This window comes from Gymnodraco acuticeps, unplaced genomic scaffold (assembly GCF_902827175.1).
Source record: "Gymnodraco acuticeps unplaced genomic scaffold, fGymAcu1.1, whole genome shotgun sequence".
NCBI lineage: Eukaryota > Metazoa > Chordata > Actinopteri > Perciformes > Bathydraconidae > Gymnodraco > Gymnodraco acuticeps.
In genome coordinates, this window is record NW_022989894.1 from 1,127,534 (window position 1) to 1,153,430 (window position 25,897).

The 25,897-nt window shown below is 42.0% G+C and overlaps 2 protein-coding genes across 20 annotated transcripts in view; both read right to left on the reverse strand.

Moving 5' to 3' along the window:
- nup214 (nucleoporin 214) overlaps positions 1–6,017 on the reverse strand; it is a 44,343-nt gene extending 38,326 nt beyond the window's left edge. For 16 of the 17 annotated variants that reach the window (XR_004567811.1, XR_004567810.1, XR_004567801.1 and 13 more), the window contains exons 1-7: positions 5,762–6,017; positions 4,169–4,364; positions 3,891–4,045; positions 3,210–3,408; positions 3,052–3,122; positions 2,894–2,954; positions 2,597–2,700 (exon numbers count right to left, since the gene is read on the reverse strand). Coding sequence is in view for 3 of the 17 variants with exons in the window: in XM_034203506.1 (XP_034059397.1) it covers positions 2,597–2,700; positions 2,894–2,954; positions 3,052–3,122; positions 3,210–3,408; positions 3,891–4,045; positions 4,169–4,364; positions 5,762–5,803 (828 nt within the window). In the remaining 14 variants the exon portion in view is untranslated. Of the gene's footprint in view, positions 1–2,596; positions 2,701–2,893; positions 2,955–3,051; positions 3,123–3,209; positions 3,409–3,890; positions 4,046–4,168; positions 4,365–5,761 lie in introns of those variants that run through there. The other variant, XR_004567813.1, reaches the window with a different exon arrangement.
- A 1,336-nt stretch (positions 6,018–7,353) lies between these two features.
- LOC117538025 (nucleus accumbens-associated protein 2) overlaps positions 7,354–25,897 on the reverse strand; it is a 41,038-nt gene continuing 22,494 nt past the window's right edge. For 2 of the 3 annotated variants that reach the window (XM_034203532.1, XM_034203540.1), the window contains 6 exons: positions 20,164–20,345; positions 19,299–20,051; positions 15,366–15,542; positions 13,148–13,253; positions 12,820–12,917; positions 7,354–12,729 (listed from right to left, as the gene is read on the reverse strand). In XM_034203532.1, the coding sequence (XP_034059423.1) occupies positions 12,209–12,729; positions 12,820–12,917; positions 13,148–13,253; positions 15,366–15,542; positions 19,299–20,051; positions 20,164–20,275 (1,767 nt within the window). In that variant the 5' untranslated portion in view covers positions 20,276–20,345 and the 3' untranslated portion in view covers positions 7,354–12,208. Of the gene's footprint in view, positions 12,730–12,819; positions 12,918–13,147; positions 13,254–15,365; positions 15,543–19,298; positions 20,052–20,163; positions 20,346–21,598; positions 22,553–25,897 lie in introns of those variants that run through there. The other variant, XM_034203524.1, reaches the window with a different exon arrangement.

Genomic DNA, 25,897 nt, shown 5'->3' on the forward strand with positions numbered 1-25,897 from the left:
CTCTACTCTCTCATCCACTCTGGACTCGCTCTGTCCTCTGACATCTCGGCAGGCTCGTCAGTCCCCTCCGGCTCCCTGGCTAAATGATGCACTGCGTGCTAATAGAACCGTCCTTAGGGCAGCAGAGCGGAAATGGTGGAAATCCAAACACCGTGACGACCTCCTAACCTATCAAGCTCTCCTCTCCTCTTTCTCTGCTTCGATCTCTCAGGCAAAAAGCACTTTCTTTCAAGATAAGATCCAATCTTCCTATTCCAATCCTAAAAAACTATTTTCCATCTTCTCCACCCTCTTGGACCCTCCAAAAGCTCCTCCCCCCTCCTCACTTCTGTCAAGCGACTTTGTTACCCACTTTGAAAAAAAGGTTAATGATATTCGCTCTTCTTTTTCTGACTCACCTTTACTCACCGCTGGGTCACCAGACCTTCCTTCCACCAACACACTAACCTCCTTTTCCCCTCTCTCTCCAAGTGAAGTTCTTACCCTCATTACCTCTGCCCGCCCTACCACCTGTCCTCTGGACCCTATCCCTTCAAACCTCCTTCAGACTATCGCTCCTGATATTCTACCGTTTCTCACCCATTTCATCAACACTTCTCTAACTTCTGGTCACTTTCCAAACAGTCTCAAGGAGGCAAGAGTAAACCCTCTCCTAAAGAAACCCACTCTCAACCCGTCTGATGTTATAAACTACAGGCATGTCTCTCTCCTCCCGTTCCTGTCTAAATCACTTGAACGCGCTGTCTTTAAACAACTCTCCTGTTATCTCAATCAGAACAACCTTCTGGATCCGCACCAGTCTGGTTTCAAGGCAGGTCACTCCACAGAAACTGCTCTCATTGCTGTCACGGAGGAACTGCACACTGCCAAAACTGCATCCCTCTCCTCTGTCATCATCCTGTTGGACCTGTCTGCTGCATTCGACACGGTGAATCATCAGATCCTCCTTCGCACTCTCCAAAAACTTGGAGTTTCAGGCTCTGCACTTTCCCTCCTCACCTCATACCTGAAAGACCGTACCTACAGGGTGACTTGGAGAGGGTCTGAGTCCGACCCTTGTCAATTAACTACGGGGGTCCCTCAGGGCTCTGTTCTTGGTCCCCTCCTCTTCTCCCTGTACACAAACTTGCTCGGATCAGTCATTAGCCCGCATGGTTTTTCTTACCACTGCTACGCTGACGACACCCAATTAATTCTGTCCTTTCCCCGCTCAGAGACCCAGGTCGTCGCACGCATCTCTGCTTGTCTAGCTGACATCTCTCAGTGGATGTCTGCTCACCACCTCAAGCTCAACCTTGACAAGACTGAGCTGCTCTTCCTCCCGGGAAAAGATTGTCCAACTCTTGACCTGACAATCAACATCGGCACCTCAGTTGTTTCCCCGACTCAGACTGCAAGGAATCTGGGTGTGACCCTAGATAACAACCTGTCCTTCACTGCAAACATCGCTGCTACAACCCGCTGCTGCAGATACACGCTTTACAACATCAGGAAGATACGTCCCCAGCTGACTCAGAAAGCGACTCAGGTTCTGGTCCAGGCTCTCGTCATCTCACGCCTAGACTACTGCAAACTCCCTCCTGGCTGGTCTACCTGCATGTGCCATCCGACCTCTGCAGCTCATCCAGAATGCAGCGGCTCGTCTGGTCTTCAACCTTCCTAAATTCTCCCACACCACTCCGCTCCTCTGCTCCCTTCACTGGCTTCCGGTAACTGCTAGAATCCACTTCAAGACACTGGTACTTGCTTACCGTGCTGCGAATGGATCTGGCCCTTCCTACATCCAGGACATGGTTAAACCGTACACCCCAGCGCGTGCACTACGCTCTGCATCAGCCAAACGACTCGTTGCGCCCTCGCTGCGAGGGGGACCCAAGTTCCCATCGGCGAAAACACGTGGGTTTGCTATCCTGGCTCCAAGATGGTGGAATGAGCTCCCCATTGACATCAGGACGGCAGATAGCTTGCTCATCTTCCGGCGCAAACTGAAAACTCATCTCTTTCGACTCCACTTCGAGCGTTAGAACGATTAACGAAGCACTTTTATACCAATAAAGGACTGGCTTACCTAAAGCCAGTTGAGTAGCACTTGAAATGTTTGGCTCTATGAAACCTGATATACTTATATGATTCTGTTTTCTTCAAGGTTGTGTCTTCCTGGTCGAATGTACTTATTGTAAGTCGCTTTGGACAAAAGCGTCAGCTAAATGTAATGTAATGTAATGTAAAGAAGCATCCTAGTGAACAATACATTAGGAGGCACAGGGAGCCGCAGTAGGAGCCTCTACGCGACTCCAGAGCCACTACAAAAACAATCTGTTAACACCACAAAGCACATGGCCTCTAAAGCTGACATATAATCTGGCAAAAGCACCTAAGGCTGCATTTGTTTCTTCACCTTGTTGTTGTGGCCATGTGGAGGAATAATCTTCCAACAAACAAGAAAAGCTGATGTGAATTTCAAAATAAATACATGGTCAAACGTATCTGCTGAGGTGATGAGTGAGAAGCAGAGGAGACTGAAGGGGTATAACCTGAAAATAATCTAAATGTGTGAAGGTGAATTCAGTGCACTGTGGTTGTAGGGTGTACTCACAGGAAGGGAGATCAATACGAGCTCAGGAGGAGTCTCAAGGGACCCGTCTGCAGCAGCATAGACCACAGCAAACACAAACGTTTTCAGCCACTGCACATCCAGAACTGTGAGAGACAGGAGAGAGATTGATTGGCCACAGATAGGGTTCGGATACAGAAATACAAGTGAAACTAAACGAGAATATTAAATATATTGATGTCAAATAAATAAAGTATTTAATCTCATTAATAATCCGGCTCAGTTAATGTGCATAACACACAAATATCAGTTGATTTATCAATACAGGATGTGCCTTACCTTTGACAGGGTCAGAAGTGTAGAAGTTGGGACATGGGATTTTTCTTTTTTCCTCTAGTGCCTTTAAAAACAAGATTAAGTCAGTTATTCCTTCCGTTAGTCGGATTCTGCAGCTCTAAGTGATTTATTTGTAATCATGAGGAATAAGGATTACTTACAGGTGTATATTGACTGACTTCAGAATTCATTTTTCCTGCAGCAACTTGTTTTCCTTTTGGACTCCAGCCAACTGCGAGAAACAAATAACATTATCTGCAATTGAGCCACAATAAATATATGGAGCAGAAGTAAACTCAAGGTGACGAGTCTCACTCACTACATGTGATGCCATTTGAAGCCGGTAGCTGAGCCTGCACTTTGACATCGCCAGTAACATCCAAGATCATCAAACAGCCGTCAGACAGACAGGCGGCGAGCATTGACGGCTGGACAGGATTCCACTTCAGGTCTTGAACTAAACAGCCAGGGGCTACTGCAGGCAGCAGTGATGCAAAAGGTAGTTTCTGGGTTCTTGCCTGGAAACATATTTTTAATGTAAATCTGTCAAACACTGAGGCATTTAATAATTGAGTAGCCAGGTTAGAAACGTACTACATTTAACTGAAAATAGTTAATAATAACATTGACAAGAATTCCATGCAATTATTTCATAATGTACTACTATAATTAAACTGTTGCATGCAGACTATGTACATCAGCTGGGAAGGTTTACAAACTGTGTATTTTAACGGTCAACATAGAAAAAGTAAAAGGCATTATTTGGAGACTTTATGCTGAACTGTAAAATGAATTATAAATTATAATTTAATCTAAAATAATTGCTGTATGTCAGGGTGTTTTTCAGGTTGCTGGTCAGACTGGATATAACAATGTAAGTAAATAGCTAATCTTGCACTGTTTAAGCTATTTTTGTTATGCAAACACTACTACACCATCTTCAAATACAATGTCTCAAGACATACATTGACAGAGTCAAAGTAGGATAAAAAATAGTCACCTTGTTCATGAAGGTGCGGACATCATAGAAGGTGAAGGACAACCCCCCCGCCTCAGAAATACCACATACTGACAAAGTGAGTTCATCACTACTGAGAGCTAAGTGGTGCAGGGACAGATCCACAGTCACATCTGCCAATACAGGTGTCCCCTCGACTAGAACAAAATGGAGCAAATTGTGAGTAAAAGACTTCAACGGAAAGCAGGGTGAAGACGAATTGTTAGCAACAGCCAACATGCCAATGTTGTGCAAAACAATTTCTAAAGTCATATACATACCTACTTCGTTGGGGTTGCCATCAAATTTATCAGCGCCCAGGATGTCTTGAGTTTGGTAAACCTTGAATGTTCTGTCGAGCCCGACAAAAGTTAAACCAAATTTGTTTGAGATGGTAAGCAGACTAGTTCTTTCTTTTGGCAAATCTTCAGTGGGCTGAAAGACTCTGGTTTTTTTCATTTGTCGAAACTGAAAATCCTGGAAAAAAATAAACACAAGCAATGCTTATAACTTCAGGGTCAGCCGTTATGATTGGTGAACAAATTGTAAGTGGTTCCAGTTCAATATCTGCAAACTAAACTGTCTTCATAGGGACAAAAACAAGTATACTGGAACCATGCTTGAAGACATACACTATATATATATATATATATATATATATATATATATATATATATATATATATATATATATACATATATACATAAGAACACAGACTATTATAACAGAGACATTTACTTTACTGCGAGAAACATTAATTGTTACCAGAAGTACACACATCCTTTACTCAAGTAGAAGTACAGATACTCGGTAAAATACTCTGGTAAAAGTAGAAGTATTAACTATACCTCTTTACTTAAGTACAAGTAAAGAAGTATGGGCTTGGAAATGTACTTAAGTAAAAAGTACCCATAACTAACTGTTTTAAAGAGTAACTGACCTCAATTTATATTAATAGAACAATAATGTCATTGTTAGCTAATGAATGTTTCGATGCTGAACAACGGCAACATGACAACGTTTTCATTGGTCCCTCTTCTGTAGAGAAGACCAGGAAATGATGGATACACGGACCATGTTAAAATCCATAGGCACGCAATGACTCTAAATAATAATGATCACGCCACAGATTAAAACTAAAGTAACGAACCTGTTTTGAAAATATAAGAAGTAGAAAGTACAGGTATTTATGTTAAAAATGTAAGAAGTCAAAGTAAAAAGTTGTCAGAAAAATAAATAGTGGAGTAAAGTACTGGCACCAGAAATACTTGGCACCTCTGATTGTTATGCTTTCCTTTGAAACAGGTATCTGATACTTTCAACTTGACCAGTTTGTGACATCGGTAATTTACGCAAAGCACCAAATAGAAAGTAAAATCTATCTTGATAGCCAACATGCTGTGCAGTCACTTCACATTAGCTAACTATGCTAAACTGCGACTCCATTTATACCTAGAGCAAACGTGTATTAAACGTGAAAACTACCTAATTTATTTATTTCACACGCATACAGTTGTTAATTATCACAACCACAAGTAAACACTGAACACTCAATGAGCATAATGTTATATGACGTAGCTAGCAAATATGCTAATAGCTAGCGTTCTAGGATAACTACTTGGCTAGAAACTAAGAAGATAAAAGTGACTGTAACAGCTTTTTCGTGCCACACTTTTAAACCGACATATCTAACTGTTATTTGTGTATAGGTAACCAATATATATTGTTGTATATGTTTATGATTCAGGTGTAAACGGAAAACCTAAAGACGAACAGCTAGCAAGCCAGCTAAGCTACCCAGAAGCATTGAAAATGCTAACAAACATTAGCTCACAGATGCTAACTTGTCAACACTATTTATTGACAAAGCTTACCTTCATTTCCCTCTCAGGAGGGTTGTCTGTGTCGTCACTCATTTTGAAGCAAAGTAGTTGTTGCTTCTCCCGATAATATTTTGTATTCTTTATTCCTCACTTATTTGTGTCAGAGACAAATGTCTAGTGAGCCACATTTGTCTGTCAGGAGAGCTGAACACACGCCGTCGCCGCGCGATTTTTGCGACAGAAAAACGTCATCTACGTACGCAGGATGAGAAGTAGATACCAGAGTACCCCGAGATTATTACACTAACTCAGTTACTTTACAAAAGGATGACAATAACTGGTATTTATTGTAATCACCTAGTTACTTTTACAGACAAAACTCCAGAAAATATAAATATCCTATGCACATTGTTTTAAAAAAATAAACAAATATAGATAATAAATGCTATTTTACCAATCGCCTCCAAAAAACAGACCATGGCCTATACTACATCTTGTTAACTACATGTGTCCTGGTGGAATCAATTAATCTTATAACAAAATTATAATAAATAAGTCATAAAGCATTTAAAACTTTCTTTAAAACATAGGGTTTATTTATTCATAGGGTATCAAACATTGTAGAGCTTGACTACCTACGCCTCTGAAAGGTAATGCTATTTTCAAAAGCTAAAAATATACCAGAGCCTGTTTTAGATATTGTTACTATGCAAGAAAAAATACTTGAAGTGGTTACCTGTTATAAATACCTTGGTATCTGGCTTGATGATTGTCTTACTTTTAAACTTCATGTCAATAACCTGCTTAAAAAGCTGAGGGTTAGACTAGGTTTCTTTTTCAGAAACAAGTCCTGTTTCTCATTTGAAGCCAGGAAAAGGCTAGTCACTGTGACCTTGTTACCTGTGCTGGACTATGGTGATTTGTTGTATATGAATGCACCTGCCTATTTATTGCCTGAACAAGTTAGATGCCGCCTATCACAGCGCACTGAGATTTGTCACAAATTGTAAAGCACTTACTCATCACTGTACCCTGTATGCCAATGCAGGTTTGCCATCACTTACTGTAAAGAGGCTCAGTCATTGGTACACGTTTATTTATAAAGCCATGTTGGGTAAACTCCCGTATTATATGTGCTCTCTGATAACACAGAGAGTTGCAAGCAGCTATTGTCTGAGATCGCATGATAGTATTGTTAGATGTGCCAAGAGCAAGGACTGTCTTAGGTAAGACAGCTTTTATGTGCGCAGCTCCACTTGCTTGGAACAGTCTTCAGCAAGAATTGAAACTGAGCAATCTCATTCCTCTGCATGTTTTTAAAGCTAGGCTAAATGAAATGCTCGTTGATACTATGGGCACTTGTAAATGTCTATAACTATGTAAATGTATCCTGTAAATATAATGTATGATGTCCTTTATTGTTTTATGTTTCATGTGGAACCTATATGCTGCAGATCTCCCTTGAAAAATATATCTATGATCTCAATGGGACCAATCTCGTTAAATAAAGGTTTGAAATGAAATGAAAATGAATACTTATTGTGGGTTTCTGCACCCGACAAGCCCCTGAAGGTAGCTTACCGTACACAACTTAAATAAATAACACAGGAGCATACCAACAGAGACAAAAGAAACAAGAGCAATTTGGTGAAGTAAGGACTTTTATTAGAAAGCAGATTTTTCTGTATTGCATTTAATGAAATCAGGTACTCTTGGACTACACAATTGAGACTGGTGATGGAAAATACCATGATGGGAATGAAAGGTAGATTCGTATGCAACATCAAAAGTGGCAACTTGCATTTCTGTTGTATATATTATTGATGCTTGAGACAGAAGGCGCATTAACATTTTAATTTTAAACATAAAGCAGTATCAACACTGAAATTGTCAAATCCCAGTTTGCCTGGTCCAAGCCCTGTTGATAGTGAAGTACATTACCATTATCAAGGTGCAGGCTTGCATGATAAGATCCTCTTTTGTCCTAAAGACTGTCCATTAAGAGGATACCAATATGCCCAGACGTAGGACCTATTTGGGCCATGCTTAGTAGAGCCTTACAGATATGTTCCATGTCAACATGGAATAGCTCTGTTCACGAAGCACCAAGGTATTAGTCCAATGTAGTCAGTTCTTTTTGCACACACTTTTAACCAAGAAGGCTGGAGTTAACATAATCCAGTCCCTCTGCTCTGGAAAGTAAGCTAGCACAGACCAAAGCAAGCTGGAGATAGACAAAGCAAACAGCAAGAGCACAGCAAGTCATGTCAGATCTCCCATAATGCACTTTGGGTCTCATCCCTATTCTGATTGTCAGCGCTCTGAACACATGGCTTTAAAAGTTGCTTTTTCTCCTCGTTCACCGAACCCACAGTTACTCTATTCTCTCTTTGTTTCTAAGTAGTTCTAAAGTGCTGGCATTATGTTCAAGGACACATACAAACGTTTAGTGCATTTTCTCTGAGTCTGCAGAAGGTTCAAATGCATACTCAACTGTTAGTTTATGTTTTCAACTCTTTATCACTACTTTGCTGTCATTTTTAAAGAAGGCCAGGGTTTGATAAAAACACAACCCTACTCATTGCAGGACTCCACAGTCTTTGTTTGCTAATGGTGACAACAGTTATTCAGCATAACATACATGGTGCATAAAGATCAGAGGTTTCATTGGGTTAGAGTGAGTTTCTGAATGGCATGCATTATATGATACAAGAGTCTCTTTGCATATAAATGTATTGTTTCCTGGAAAAACCAATGGCACTACTGTGCCCATATGTTTTACAGTTATGGGGTGATGAACAGAGCACTAAGGTTTTAGAAAGTAAGTAACAATTTATTTGCAAAGAAATGTGAAAAACCTTCCCATCTCTTACTTGTAATGTTCAATGATCATCAGGTGAATGGCAGATATTGCAAAAGACACATTTCCAAAAATATTTAAAGAAACTGTTTTTCATGAATTCAGAATTGTCTGTGAAGGAGACCTGGTTTCAATCAAATATATATGTAAAATACATAGCATTACATACATGTTAACAGGACCTTTTCTTTAGGCCACCTCAAACAGCTCACCTTACCAAAGGTTATCCATGACATTCTCTGAGAATATCTCAGTTTATAGTGCAACATCATTCATTTTCAAATTTGCCCTGCACAAGAAAAAAAGACTAAGCAGAAGAGAAACCATAGAAGATTTCCATAAAAAGGTTTGTTTTTTTTGTTGGCAAGGAACGAGACAGACATATTTCCAGTAAGGCAGACTAACTGTAAACAAGCAGAAATGTAAATGCCGGATGGGAAACCAAATGTTTTATGTGGGATTGTCTTGTAAAGAAGACTAGTCCGATTATAAATCTGTCAAAAGCCTGATCTTAAACGCGAACACGTGAATACTATAGATTTTTGGTACACTTTTTAGGGATGTCTGTTAATCTTATAAATAATGTGAGGAGATCATTCTAGAAGATCCATGGTTGTTACAAATGAACTGTTCAATGCATCGAAGTGCAGTTAATCTGTAATAATGGGTTTAACCATTTACCCTTATAGAATAAAATATGGCAAACATTAAGCAAAAAGACGAGTGAATACAATCTAAAATCTAAAAATAAAAGTACATTTTACTGAGCAAAGGTCCTTAAAGGCCAATTTCCATAAAGAAAAAATGTGTCTCTGCATAATATTTTGTATTTCTTGTCTTAAAAAAAGGTTAATTTCACATAATTAACACCCACACCGTCAAAGAAGTGCAGGTGATCCTATCATAAAGCCATGCAAGTTAAGCTAGTGGTGCCAATAGTGAACTTAATATCTTAATTTTCCTTACAAGAGCAAATCTAAGAAACTGAAGCTTCATAAAAAATAGAAACACAATTTGATAAAGAATTAATTTGCTAGATTTGAAAAGTTAACATTCTAAACGTCAATAACGTCAATAGTCTGTTTTGTCAACACATATTTGAACATTAAAGACACCCATAAATGTAAAACGATTAAAACAAAATTAGGATTAAAAACACAATAGTATTTAAGAAAAATAAACGCCTATACTCGAACCTTGCTCAGTTTTTGTAAGGGAAATACCAATTTGAAAGACCAGTTTTAAAATCACAAAAACTTTGAACATCAACGAGGCTCATATTCAACTTAATGTTATATTACTGCCTTTTTTTTAATGACCCACTATACAAATGAGACAAAAAATGGCCAGATTAAAATAAATGTATTTTACTAATCCAGGATTGGACCTCTCGCCAGAACAGTGCTCCAGTTTCTACATTCATTCATCATCTCAGCCATTCTATCACAGCCCTGTTTTTATCCATGGTGGACCCCATGTCTTTGAAAAGAGAAAAGAAAAACATACTCAATTCTGTAAACGTCATCATTATTAACCCTGTGTTTCTTGTGCAGGGCCATCTTAAAGCCTCTCATAAAGAATCCTAAACATGACATGTAAACACAACAATTGAGGTGGCACAGCACTGAAGCTAAAACCAACAGATCAAATACATCAGGGGCCAATACATATCATTTGTTTGCTTGGTAGTCAATTTATGCTGTCAAATTTGCAGTGGAAAAGTGTGATTCATTTTTCCAATAACTTTGGGGTTCACTGAATTTGATGGTCTGACCTTTTGAATTAATGTTCTTTGACAGAAACAACAGAAACAAAACATACAACAGTGTATCTCTCAAAATCAATGCAACAAAGGCAGGCTTTTTGGACCAAGTCCCATATGCATGGCAGAAAACATGAACAGCAGAAAGATATAACAAAAATTACAGGTTTTTAGTCCCTGTCCGACATTGCCTCACCCCACCCCCCTTCCAAAATATAGAAACCGTTTCTTTCAGAAAGAACAGTTTTCTCTTTACAAACCCACAATCTCCTCAACAAATAAACAATCACTGTGATGTGGAGGACATTTTCAGTCTTTAGTACAGTCACATTTTTTCAAAACTCCTTAGTTTCCCACCCGTTCAATTTATTTTGAGTGCATATGCAAATCACCAGCAGAAATTGCTCTAAGAAGTTTTATTAATAATTTACCCCCCAACCCCTCCAGGAAAAACAAAGAATGGAAGCAGGACCATGTGGTCAATCAGACAAACACATCGAGGTGAAACAGTGCTTCGCTCCTTTGCCACTCAGTGTAGTGCGCTTACCACTCTATATGTTCAGTCTCCTCTACCCGTTGTCAAAGCACGCTATGCGGTTAAAAAAGCTGATCCAATGGGTTCTGTGTTAAACACAGTCGATCACACCCAGGTCAGTTCTAACAGGAGTCAGACTGAGGACAGATCCAAGTGGAAAATGGACAAAAGTCCTTTCATGGCATATCTTGAGGCAATAGAAGCAGTTTTATAATTTAGATGCAGGTATGTGGCTTTGTTGTTTTCAATAATTCTCTGTATTCATTGTTTGCAGACATGCAAGCTTGGATTTTAACACACGCTCTTGTTAATGTCTCTCTCCCCCCTATCTCCCAAACAGAATGATGTTATCCAAAAGGATTTCTCAAAGTTAAAAAGCATTGTTGCGCTTTTTTGGGACAGTGTATTTTTTATGCATTGGTGCAGATTTTAAAGGCTAAGTATTATAAGGTGAGAATATGGGTGTGTGTGTGTGTGTGTCTGCTGATGTTTCTGTGTGTGTGTTTTGGAGAGGCGGTCCGGAGCAGACACAGGCATCACATTGACAATCTAATCCAATATGTCACGGGCAAATATGCATGAAAACTAAATTCCATGTGATAGATTATCTGTTGGATTGTGGAGAACTTCTCGTCTTTATCCTCAAAATGACCCCATGTTATAAAATAAAATGTCTTCTGTTTAACGGTGGTAATGCAGAACTTGACCTTTTATAATAATATAGTCATTGTATTCATACTAATACAACAAAATAAGCTGCTTTTAAAAAGAGCTTTGATTCCCTGATCTTTAGATCATTTCTCTATTTCTCCCAAGGTGACATGGGTTATTTACGGATGTTGCTTTTCAAGGAAACAGAATAGTTTTACATACCATTATACTACACTCCCTAATATGTCAGCAAAGCAGCTGTTGCTTTTGTATTTCTCTGAAATCATGAATCATTCCAGACATTTGTTCTGCTATCACATCTTTGTAATATTGCTGTAGGTGCCGAAACACCCGAGTAAATACTGAATATACCAAGAAAAGGATGTAGCAGAAAGGGTTGATTTTCTTAATGTGCTAATGCCATGCCTGTGTCTACTTCTACTTTGAGTGATCTACTTCTACCATCAGTAAGTATGCGTGTTAACAAGCACACGTGTGCGCATGCATGTGTGACAAATGCCTATATTAAGATCTACGAGCGTAGCTATTGTGCTGAATTAATTCCTGTCGAGTAAACACAGGGGAGAAGTACAGTAAGAGTGATGGACGAGATGTTGAGTAAGAGAGCAAGCAAAAGAAAATGCGCTGTTAAACAGATTCACAATGTGAGAGGCAGCCGTATAACGTCATTCACTGTCCGTTCACCCGCAGACCTTGTCCAAAATTCTCCACTTCCTGCTCTGAAGGCGTGTCGCCACAGTTGCCTGCCTCAGCTCCTGTGATCAATGTTGGTGCCCCCATTGATCCGTCTACACCTTCTAACCCAGCTTCATCCTCATCTTCCTCCTGCTCCTCTTGGACTCCACCTTCAGCCTCTGCTCCAGCCGCCCCAGCCCCGGGGCTGCCCTCCGTCAGCGCTGCGTGAGTCCTGAGAGGGTCCTTGCGATCAGGAAACAACCTAGGCTCTAGGCCCTTGAAGTCTACCTCGAAGGGGAGGGCCACCCCTGGTTGAGAGGCACCCAGGGCCAGGCCCAAACCCACAGCAGCACCCATGCCCATTCCTGCACGGTACACCTCCATGCCATCAGGCAGCATGGACTTGATCTTGGGCAGCCATCGCTTGCGGACACGCCTCGCATTTGTGCACATGTCAGCAGCAATCACATTCATTTCACTCTCCTTGAAGTTAGGGTTGAAATTTTGACAGTAGACTGTAAAAGAGAAAGAAAACTCAATGTAGACAAATTGTACTCTTTTGAAATGTTATCACATATATTTGCAGATTTGGGAAGTGAACCTACGTTTGACAGCGTTGAGGACCCTGCTGTCCAGGGGTTTCCTACTGGGGTCACTAGTAGAAGAGCGGATACCTGTCCCACAGCTATTGGCTAAAGTGTTTCTGCAGGGAGTCAACACCAGGGGGCAGAGTCAGCAACAGCCACATACAGTAGATACACATGGGAACACACAACTAACCGCATTGCACAACATGGCCACAGATGGAGTGTGAAAGTTGGTTTGAGACAACAGTTGTAGTGTTGCAGTCATACAAATAACTCAAATCTTACAGTAGGCCCTTACAGACTCATGCAAACAGTTCTTCTTCACAGTGCCTGTTTTTGTACTCACCTATCGAAGAATGTGGCAAGCAGGCGGCGAAGCAAGACTTTGTGTTTGATACCAGCACATAGATGACAATTCATCAGCTGTCCTCGAGTCATGAACACCTGTGTACCTGGTGTAGAAATAGAAAAGTAGTTGCTGAGAAAACTGCACATATTACAATACATTTGTCCTTACAGATTCTCTAGGCCTTGTCGTTTCTCTCTTGGGCCCAATAGCTAGTTCATCTTTTGTTGTTTTTGCTACATTTGAAATTCTTGTTCAAGGAAACTTCACGCAGTCAAACGTCAATCAGGAGCGAAATCAAAGTTGAAGGCCATAAAAAAGGCACACAATTAAAATTCTCGGTTTTGCCTTCTTTTCAAAACCTATCTTTTTCACATTCATGTATTGTATTCTGTATCTTATAAGCACACTACAAAACTGATTAACCTTTTACCATTGAGTTCCATTGTGTTTTTCTATTACATCACCGTCTGATTGAACTGGAGCTTGCAGTTACTTTTTGAACTCTTGAACCAATAGTAAATTGATTAAACTTTTGGCCCTCCTCCCTTGTATGAATTATATTAGCTACATGGTACCTGGTCTCTCTGAGTCTCTTGTCTGACTGCCAACAGCGATGTCTGGCAGTCAGACCAAAGAGTTCAGTTTTTGTTTAATCATACCAAAAATATATAATTTCTCATGCTTTCAGAGCCGTGTAAGGGCAATTCGCCAAACTCCCGGCAGGCTGTCATATGCTTTTTACTCCAGAGTGACTTCTGTCTAGTCACTCTACCATAAAGACCTGATTGATGAGTACTGCAGAGATAGCTTTCTTTCTGTCATTCTCCTTAATCCCTGCAGAGAAACTCAGCTTTGTTCTGTCCTTTTAGGATCACCACAGTAATGTTACTAAAAAACACTATGGGGGTCAACCAGAATCAGCTTAAACATAGGTCAGATGCAGGTTGAATACATGTATGCTGCATTAAAGGGATATGAGCAGTAACTTAAGGACATTTCCAAAACACGACCTTATTGTTAAGCTGCCATAATGTCTGTCTGCTTGTCTGTGCATGTGTGAACTCATCTTTCCCTTCTCTATTTGAACTGTCACATTTGTGGATTAAGTACATCATTTTAAAACCCTAATCACAAACAGCAGTGATACTTGTCTATTTATAAAGTGGATGGGCAGTTAGGAAATTACTTCAATATGTGGGGTAGAAATCGTGGGATTTGAAACTGCAGGAGAACAGCGGGGAGAGAGCCGGGGAAAATCAAAAGGGTTGGCAACCATGGAATACATATTTAATCATTTATTAGAATCAGATCATGTATATCATTTTGGCGGGGGATGGTTAGTGTGTGAACCCAACCGCATGTAAAAATGAACAACTCTCCTACTGGATATTAGTGAGGGTCACTGGGCTGTGGCCAACCTCCCCAATCAATTGCCTTTTAGCTCAAGTACAGACGTAATGCTAAATTCATGCTCTATAAGATGTCTCTTTTTTAAAGGAGTTCTATATTACAATGCAAAACCTGGAGTTCTCTTAAAGGTCACCTATCGTGCAAAATCCACTTTTTCATGTCTTTTATACATAAAAATGTGTCCCCTCAACTCTCAGGAAAAAAGATTCTCTCTCTTTTTCTCCTGATCCATTTATATAAAAACCTGTCTGAAAATGAGCTGATCAGATTTTGGCCACTTTATGATGTCATAACGATTTGTTGGCTTGTGTAACCATTAGCCAATCACCAACCAAGGTAACACCCGCCACCTTATCACCTGAATGTCCTCCTAGAGCACCATTGTGTTCTTTTTAACCAAATATCTCTCAGAGGGGCGTGGGGAGTGGCTCCTTATTTTCATCTGAAGTAAAAGACACAGAATCAGCACTTTTGAAACAGAGGGGATTATGGGATGCTACAATGCATGATCTGTTTGGTATTTCGAGCCAAACACTTCAGAAACATGTTTGTATCTGAGACCTATAATATATTGATGAAAAACAGTATAATAGGGGACCTTTAAGTTCTATATTTAATAGTTGAAATGAATCCCATCGTATTAATTTAACTGACTATCGAAGAATTGATTATCTAAATGTGGTAAAGGGTGAAAGTATGAATACTAACCAATTGACTAATGGCACGTTATTCTCTGCATGTGTACATGTGATGAAAGTGAAATAAATGCATGCATGTGAACTCCTATTTGTGTGTGCGTGCCTACCAGCTACCAGTTCCAGCTTCTCCCCGGGGTCCCCCTCAGTGTAGAGCTTAGGGTGGCAGCGGTAGCCTATCTGACTGATGAGGCTTGCAGGCAGCGCCACCAGGTCCCTGCGGATCAGCACGCAGTTGCGGCTCTCCAAGGCCAAGGGCATCGAAGCCATCTCTGGCTTCTCCTGGACTGATGAAAGTAAAAGGAAACAGAAAGGGTTCAGAAAGCTTTTCGAACACAGCAAATCAGAGACAGATAACTTGGTATGCATCCATAAAAAGATCAGACCAGTGTATAAACCACAAAAGAAAAACAACTTCCATCCATTCCCTCTGTGCCCTCTATTTAAATAAAGGGTACACGATTTAATTCACAGAGCAGGTTTATGTAAACTCATCAGCTTGTTGTGTTTTATAAATGTTTTAGAGCATTGCAGATGTATCCCAGTCATGATGCTGCATCAGCAACTTGAGTTTGGGAGAGGGACAGATCTGGAGCTGGGTGTTAGGTTCTTACTTACAAAACTGCCTCCCCTAACCTCTGAGATGACTTGTGAGTATGTACGCACACCCTCCGTGCACATACACACACAGAACAGGATAAGTAATCAATTAATTGCCACACACACACACACACACACACACACACACCACACACACACACACACAACACACACACACACACACACACACACACACACATCACACACACACACACACACACACACACTACACACACACACACACACACACCACACACACACACCACACACACACACACACACCACACACACACACACACACACACACACACACCACACACACACACACACACACACACACACACACACACACACACACACACACACACACACACACACACACACACACACACACACACACACACACAACACACACACAACACACACACACACACACACACACACACACACACACACACACACACAGAGAGAGAGATGGGCCATGCTCTCAAATATCCCACAATGTCACCCTGGGGTGCTCTGACTGATTGCAGATAGAGTGGGTTTCATAACTATCTGAAACTCTAGTATTTGACAAACCTGTCCCTGTGTGAATTCAAATACAAGTGAATAAAGCATATAAATCCAAACACCGTGACGACCTCCTAACCTATCAGGCTCTCCTCTCCTCTTTCTCTGCTTCGATCTCTCAGGCAAAAAGCACTTTCTTTCAAGATAAGATCCAATCTCCTATTCCAATCCCAAAAAACTATTTTCCATCTTCTCCTCCCTCCTGGACCCCCCCAAAGCCCCTTCCCCCTCCTCCCTTCTGTCAAGCGACTTTGTTAACCACTTTGAAAAAAAGGTTGATGATATTCGCTCTTCTTTTTCTGACTCACCCTCTACTCACCGCTGGGTCACCAGACCCTCCTTTCACCCACACACTGACCTCCTTTTCCCCTCTCTCTCCAAGTGAGGTTCTTACCCTCATTACCTCTGCCCGCCCTACCACCTGTCCTCTGGACCCTATCCCTTCAAACCTCCTTCAGACTATCACTCCTGATATTCTACCGTTTCTCACCCATTTCATCAACACTTCTCTAACTTCTGGTCACTTTCCAAACAGTCTCAAGGAGGCAAGAGTAAACCCTCTCCTAAAGAAACCTACTCTCAACCCGTCTGATGTTATAAACTACAGGCCTGTCTCTCTCCTCCCGTTCCTGTCTAAAACACTTGAACGCGCTGTCTTTAGACAACTCTCCTGCTATCTCCATCAGAACAACCTTCTGGATCCGCACCAGTCTGGTTTCAAGGCAGGTCACTCCACAGAAACTGCCCTCCTTGCTGTCACGGAGGAACTGCACACTGCCAAAACTGCATCCCTCTCCTCTGTTATCATTCTTTTGGACCTGTCTGCTGCATTCGACACGGTGAATCATCAGATCCTCCTTCGCACTCTCCAAGCACTTGGAGTTTCAGGCTCTGCACTTTCCCTCTTCACCTCATACCTCAAAGACCGCACCTACAGGGTTACTTGGAGAGGGTCCGAGTCCGACCCTTGTCAATTAACTACAGGGGTCCCTCAGGGCTCTGTTCTTGGTCCCCTCCTCTTCTCCTTGTACACAAACTCGCTCGGATCAGTCATTAGCCCGCATGGTTTTTCATACCACTGCTACGCTGACGACACCCAATTAATTCTGTCCTTTCCCCGCTCAGAGACCCAGGTCGTCGCACGCATCTCTGCTTGTCTAGCTGACATCTCTCAGTGGATGTCTGATCATCACCTCAAGCTCAACCTTGACAAGACTGAGCTGCTCTTCCTTCCGGGAAAAGATTGTCCCACTCTTGACCTAACAATCAACATTGGCACCTCTGTTGTTTCCCCGACTCAGACGGCAAGGAATATGGGTGTGACCCTAGATAACAACCTGTCCTTCACTGCAAACATCGCTGCTACAACCCGCTGCTGCAGATACACGCTTTACAACATCAGGAGGATGCGTCCCCAGCTGACCCAGAAAGCGACGCAGGTTCTGGTCCAGGCTCTCGTCATCTCACGCCTAGACTACTGTAACTCCCTCCTGGCTGGTCTACCTGCATGTGCCATCCGACCTCTGCAGCTCATCTAGAATGCAGCTGCTCGCCTGGTCTTCAACCTTCCTAAATTCTCCCACACCACGCCGCTCCTCCGCTGCCTTCACTGGCTTCCGATAACTGCTAGAATCCACTTCAAGACAATGGTACTTGCTTACCATGCTGCGAATGGATCTGGCCCTTCCTACATCCAGGACATGGTTAAACCGTACACCCCAGCACGTGCACTCCGCTCTGCATCAACCAAACGGCTCGCTGCGAAGGGGACCCAAGTTCCCATCAGCAAAAACACGTGGGTTTTCTATCCTGGCTCCTAAATGTTGGAATGAGCTCCCCATTAACATCAGGACAGCAGATAGCTTACAGACCTTCCGGCGCAGACTGAAAACTCATCTCTTTCGACTCCACTTCGAGCGATAGAACTACTAACAAAGCACTTATATACTAATAAAGGGCTGGCTTATCTAAAGCCAGTTGAGTAGCACTTGAAATGTTTTTGCTCTATGAAGCCTGATGTACTTATATGATTCTGTTTTCTTCAAGTTTGTATTTTGTTGGTCGAACGCACTTATTGTAAGTCGCTTTGGATAAAAGCGTCAGCTAAATGCAATGTAATGTAATGTAATATAGGTAAACCTGCACCAGTATAAAGACTATAACAGAAAACAGTAAAGTACCAGCTGTTGGAGCTGTGATACAGAGTGTGTTGTTGGTCACGATGCACTCCAATCATAACTCCATAAAGCTATCTTTATGCTGAGAGAACCCACACACACACTGGAGGCACAACATCCTGCTTTTTCCTAGATGCTCAGGATACATGATTTATGAAAGATTACTGTAAATAATGTAGCTGGGATGAAATTAATGTGCATCACTTTTATTCGCACAATACTGAAGTCTAGACAAGGAGCAACCGTGTTAAATAAACCCTACATTAATTTGTATGTACTGTATTTCTGCAAGTCATGCAGAGTTTTACTTTTAGATCAGTCAGATATCAGATGAATTTCCCTATCTGAGCCAAGGGCAATTGAGAAAGTAATTCACTTACTTAGATTCTACATAGCAAGAACTTTTTTAAAAGAGCATCTTGATGGATGGTTGACATTGAAATGTTCTTGTTAGCATTAGCATTAGCTATTTTGATAATTTCAGTTAGGAATTACATACGTATCAGTGTGGAATAAAATGGAAATGTCAAATTAATTTTGGGCTATAACTGAGAACAAACTGTATTTGCAGAGGTTTTTAAAGATGACAAATATTCCAGAGCTAGCGTCAGTGATAAGTGCTCTCAACCAAAAACACAAAAGCACTGTAACGCTTCACAAAGATAAAAAAAAACATTAATTTGACATAATACTCACTCCCATAGGGGTTAGCTGAACGTCCATAGAGATGGCTGTAGGCATCCTCAGTGATCCCATCATATGGCTCTTCTTCAAACTCCTCGTCCTCATTCTGGTAGGATGTAGGACTGTCAGTGGTGGGCAGGCTGGATGATCCAGGACTTGACCTTTCAACTCCTCCTCCACCAGCCCCAGCCCCTTGAATATGGTACGAAGGCATACCGGGGATTGCGGTCCCACCAGCCGTCGTGTAGAACAGGGAACTGGCCCTCGCCAGCCGACTCCCCAACTCCGAAGAGGAGATCTTGCTTTGCGTCATAGGTATTGTCAGGGGCGTTGGGTCCCCCCCTTCTAGTTTAATCTTACGCTGGGGCATGAGTAGGGATGGAGACCAGCCCGGGGTTCCCAAAAGGGCAGCCACCGCTAAGCCGTTTCCATTATTACAAGGACTCTGCGGCTCGGATCCTGTCTCCTCTAAAGACCCTGCTGTCTGTGAGTCACAGTGAGGTGAGTTTGCCTTAAACATTAGGTCCATGCCTCTTTCAACTATATGCTGAATTTGGAGGTAGCCAGCTGTGTACATAACCACCAGCTGTTCACTAGCAGCCATTGTTAGCTTCCCTGTATAGCAGAAAGTGAGGATCTGCTCAAAGCAAGCAGGTGTGACTGAGGAAGGCAACTCAAATTGGCTCTTGGTTGAGCTGCTGAAGAGGTCACGAAAGTAGAGGCTGCTGGCCGCCAAAACAGCCCGGTGGGCTTTGAAAGCCTGACCTGGTTGATGGAAATAACAGAGAACAGAAAAAAAAGGTGAGATACAAGTTTCTAGTATCATTTCAAAGTTCTGTAACATAAATATCATTTCTAGATTTCAAAATTAACCAACCTTTGACCAGGATGGACACATCGCAGTAGTGTCCCAGCAGGCGCTGCTCGTTGAGGGAGCCCAGAACCGTGGCTCCAAAGTTCGGGATCTCCACATGGAGCAGCTGGGACATGTTGGCCGCAGAAGAAGAGGAAGTTGGGGTTTCAGATATTCACTGCAGACTCCGCCACTGAGAGAGGCATCTATTAAAATAAGAAGAAAAGAGAACAAAACAAAGTTATTAAAAAAGGCATCGAAAGAAGGAGTGATAACCAAATGCGTGAAAGATGAAAAGACATGCCAGAGGGAGGCAGAGACTCTTAAAAAGGAAAGAAAGAGCAAGAATTAAATAGAGTTGAGATGAAGTGAGAAAATGAATGCAGTTGAGGGAGAAATGAGAGGTGTGTGAAAGAGAGATATGCTGGGATAGTGGGTAAGAGAGAAGAGCAGGAGAGAGAATGGAGTCAAGTCAGTCCACATGAAAGAAAAACAACAATACAATGCCGTGCCTACATGAGGACGTTGAGAAATACCTTAAGGCTAAGTTGTTTCAAATGGCTTAAATGGCTTAAATTCCAAGAACCTTGGACTCGCTCCATGATTTGCACTTAATGCTTCAACCATGGACTTGCTTGACCTGTAAATCTGAGATTAAACTAAACTGTATCCCACTTTGTTTTGTCTTGAAAAATGCCACAGTTTAGAGATACTCCCCCAATTTTGCTGACAGTGTATACCACTGTCAGCATTTGATCTCTTTGTAAACTCTGGCTAGAAAACAAAACAACACAACTGACGTCATGCACACAATCTACACTTAGTTTGATCCTGCTCAATAACATACTTCAGCCATATTTGCACCTTCCTTTCCTTTCCTGAACCTTGTGTCTGTCATTGTTTTATTTTTTCCCCCTACACATACACACACACACATGCATATACGCTCTGGTTTCATTATTAAGCAATGCTGCAGAACAGTTTCCAGGAACACAAACTGAAAAAAATAAATGTCACCGCCTCTCTCTCTCTCACACACACTCGCCTCTCTCTCTCTCACACACACACTCACCTCTCTCTCACACACTTCATACAGACGAGCACGCTTTCTGGCTTACTTACATAAAAGTGTACACACACACACACACACACACACACACACACACACACACACACACACACACACACACACACACACACACACACACACACACACACACACACACACACACAGACACACACACACACACACACACACACACACACACACACACACACACACACACACACACACACACACACACACACACACACACACACACACACACACACACACACACACACACACACACACACACACACACACACACACACACACACAACACACACACACACACACACACACACACTACAGGCTGCATAGAGAAATAACTGTGTACTCTGACAGGCAAGCACTCACCTGGAGAAACCAGCACACGACGTTCCTTCACTAAAAGACGCTCACACGTGCAAAATGCAGAAAAAAGCACCCACTGTTATCCCAGACACTTCTGACCTGTGTAAGCCAGTCCTCTGGTTAAAACACACCATGTAGACTTGACACACACTAACACCCCAACAGCAGTCCGGACCAGGACAGAAGAGGAGTAGTTAGAGATGGAAGGAGAGCACTCTGATGTACTCCGTCTGGCCGACTCTCTTTTTCACTTAAAGCGTCCTTCCCACTGTCTCAAAGATGAATCTCTGTCTGCTGTCTGACGGACTTTTTCCTCTGTCTGCCTATCTTCTCTATCTCTATTTCCTCCAAAGCCCCATTCTCTCTCTGCTCACTGTCTGTTCTAGCGCTGCCTCAAAGCCTCTCTGTCATTATCTCTCTCTGTTTCTCCCCCCTCTCTCTATTCTCCAAGGGTTGAATTCAACAAGTGCCGCTGTAAGGAGAGAGAGAGAGAGAGGGAGAGAGTGGGGGAGAAAGATAATGGGGAGAGAGAGAGAGAGAGAGAGAGAGAGAGAGAGAGAGAGAGAAAAGAGAGCAGAGCAGAGCGAATCAATGATGAAAGGAGTGGGAGGCTCAGTGTGTGCGTGTGTGCGCATGTGTCTGCGCGTGTGTGTCTGATCAATGCAGTATCTATACGTCGCAGGGAGTGGGAGGGAGAGAAAAACACAGGCTACAGTTACAGACGGAGACAGAGACTGGGCAGAGCTAGAGAGAAGCAGAGGAGGGAGGGAGGGAGGGAGCGAGGGGAGAGTTGAGACAGAGAGAAAGTCATTTGAGGACAGTACGAGTAGAGAAAGACAATTAGGTTGAAGCAACTTCTGTCACTTGCCCCTGGACACGGATGCGTATACGGTCTAACAGAAAGCAGAAAGAGGGCGGGGGTGACACAGGCAAAAGAGAAATGAGAAAAGCTGACAGAGGTCATAGCCACCGTTATTTAACTAAGCATCGAATCGTGAAACTTCTGAAATCCCTGTTTGACGCAAGTCAGGAGACAATGCGTCACATCTTGGTAAAGCAACACTTCTTAGTGAAGCTTAAATATATGCGATGCAGTATTCCTCTAATCATTCAAAGTGTACAATTAAAAGGTTCAACACAAATCTGTCATTTCAAGGTGTCTCCCATTATCTTATAATATTCGGAGGACAATAGTTTAGAAAAAAAATAGGTTTTACTTTTGAGCAAGTGTTGTGTATTTTCCTCTGAATCATGCGAGGATCTCTCTGCCAAACACCTACACACAAGGCAGAGAGAAGTTCTGTCTTCACGCAATATTATTTTGTATTTGTACATGAAGTTGTAAATGCAATGATTAATTCACGCCCCCAGTTTGCTGGCTCAGCTTATTCAGGTGACATTTCTGTGTTGGCTTTTTGTTACAATCTTTTGACCGGCATATGGGGGAGCTCCCTAAATGTAGCTTGATGCGAATAAGGCAGGACAGGAGCCAGATGTCGCAGCCGGTATCAGGGAAGGAAAGAATAAAGGACAACAGCTAAGAGAAAATGATACGTTCCAGAGAGATATGTGTGGGAGGATAAGAATGCAAAATTGCTGTGACATATGACCAAGTGCATTTGTACAGTATGTTGTGTAATTCTTACAGGGCGAAAACACAATGAAGGAAGCTGTCTGACCTCTGCGCCACATTTTGGTCGAGGAGACATGAAGACAGTTAGCATTCCTGTTTTTAAAATCATTTCACCCTACAACAATCTGTTATAAAAAGCTGATGCAAAGGATTTTCATATTTGAGCATATCCCCGGAACATTTCCAGACACATTGTGTTTCATATTTTGCCAAAGAAACCTCAAGTGGAGAAAGTTGTGCTAAACTGAGCAAACTTTTACTCTTCAGTCACCGCGGAAATATAAAAGGGAGGATATCACAAAGCGATGAATACAGTGAGTCAGACTTTGCTTTAGAGAGCTCTGCCCCAGCAGTGTGATATATGCATGGCACATATAGGCACACATGAGTGAGCACACACAAAAAGCACAGTCAGACACACGAGACACAAATCGGCACACACACTAATGCAAACAGACATACACACACAGTCAGGTAATCTCCCCGTGCACACTCAGCAATAAACATTTGCTTTATTTGTCTGTCTGTCCTTCTGTGAACCTGTCACACTGCTTGTCCATCGGTCCATCCATCAGTCGCTGTCACTACCGTGTCCTTACATCGCCCCTCGGTTCTCCTCCCCCCCTCCCTGTTCTCTATCCTTCCCGCCCTGCATACCACATACCCACTGTCTCTCTGCCAATTAATGCACACAGGGCTGCATTGCAGTGAGGTTGGCGCGTGCCACGGCAGCAAGCACAGTACAGAGTCTACAGACATGCATGTACGTGCCAGCCGGGCAGAGAGGGAGAGGAGGGGGTAAAAAGCAAGAAGGAGGGGGAGAGCAAAGGAGAGTGAACGAAGAATATGTTGAGTCAGGCAGACAGGACGGCGGAGTGCCACACTGCACATATACAGAGACTCACCGCCGAATGTTCATGTAAATGTATGCATGTATATTATGCGGCTAGGCACACAGGCATAAAAGCCCATGTACCACACACACACACACACACACACACACACACACACACACACACACACACACACACACACACACACACACACACACACACACACACACACACACACACACACACACACACACACACACACACACACACACACACACCACACACCACACACACACACACACACACACACACACACACACACACACACACACACACACACACACACGAAAAACTCTTCCTGCATGCATTAAATGTAGACTTTGCACATCCCTGATGAAAAATTATAAAGGCATGAAGTCCCCGAACTTGTTTGTCTAACGAGTGATTATATATGTATGCAAGTGTGTGTGTGTGACTCTCTGCTACCTGTGTCCTCATTTCCTTCTGTGTTTTCATTACCATGTCAAAGTTTCTCTCATACCAAGGCGTGTTTTTATAACCATTGTTATAAATCCGGCTGTGACTTTTGGCACCGTATGACAGGCGTGTGTGTGTGTGTGTGTGTGTGTGTCAGATTAGCTTTTGAGTGGAGATAAGAGATCTGAATGCAGTTCTGATTGCTGCTTTGTTGGATTTGTCATCAATTTTAATAAAGGATTCATACCTACGCACAGTGTTATTAACTGTAGCAGCAGGTCCAGGCATATTTGAATAATATGAAGAAATAAAACGATTGACCAGATGGCACACAGGCAGGCACACGTAATTACTAGTTATACTGTAACCATCTACAAAATGACAATAGGGTAACACTCCAAGATAAGACTAAAAAAGTCATACACAATTATGATTCACGTAAATGCCATTTAGCACTTTACAGAGTTGAATCTCAAAGTTAAGTTAACTTTTATTCTAAATGCAGATAATAAAAACCTAACTACGTCAAACATACATTAAAGAGACAAACCCATATAAGGTCAATCATAATAAGTATCTCATTAAAGTACAGCAATTCACACATAACAGAAAATTAAAAGAAAATTAAGAAGTGAGCTGAGTAGGAGCAGCTCTTTCCTCTCTTGCTTATGGTGCGTCTATACAATCTCAATATGAACAGTCCCCTCGTTATAAATATTCAGATCCTGCAGTTGTTCTCATGTCTAAAGTGTACCAGACAACAGATTCTATCCACGTTGAGACGGCAACGCTCCCTGGCAACAGTTCTACCAATCGGGACAGAGTGAGTGTATGCCGGAGTCTGTCTGAGTATCATTATGGGATGTCGAGAGAGAGAGAGGGAGAGAGAAAGAGAGGCTGCTTATCACTGCTTATAATGCAACATCATTCTCTGTGTATAAACCCTGCTGGGTGAAGTTGTCTGCATAGTCTGGATCCAAATCATCTTTTTCTTTAAAAAAAAAAGAAAAAAGGAAAAAAAATCTCCTCATGATTCATGCAGTTATGTAACAAACAGACAACTCTGAAATGATTTGTTGTGGGCTGAATATTGTCTGGTATCTTTCCACTTGTGTTCACTCAATATGCACCAATAATGTAACTCATGGTTTGAGTTGGGAAAAAAAAGAGGTTGAATTTTAGGTTCAACTGACAGAATATGAGACAATATAAAAACACTAATATAAACATATACCAGGGCTGAATGAAGGGACCATAAACCTGTTTTGTCCTATCTTATCTCAATTAGTTAGTTAATTAAAGTGACAATAAGTGTTCAGTGTCTGATAATTACCACTCAAGAGCTAGTCATGTTTTCAC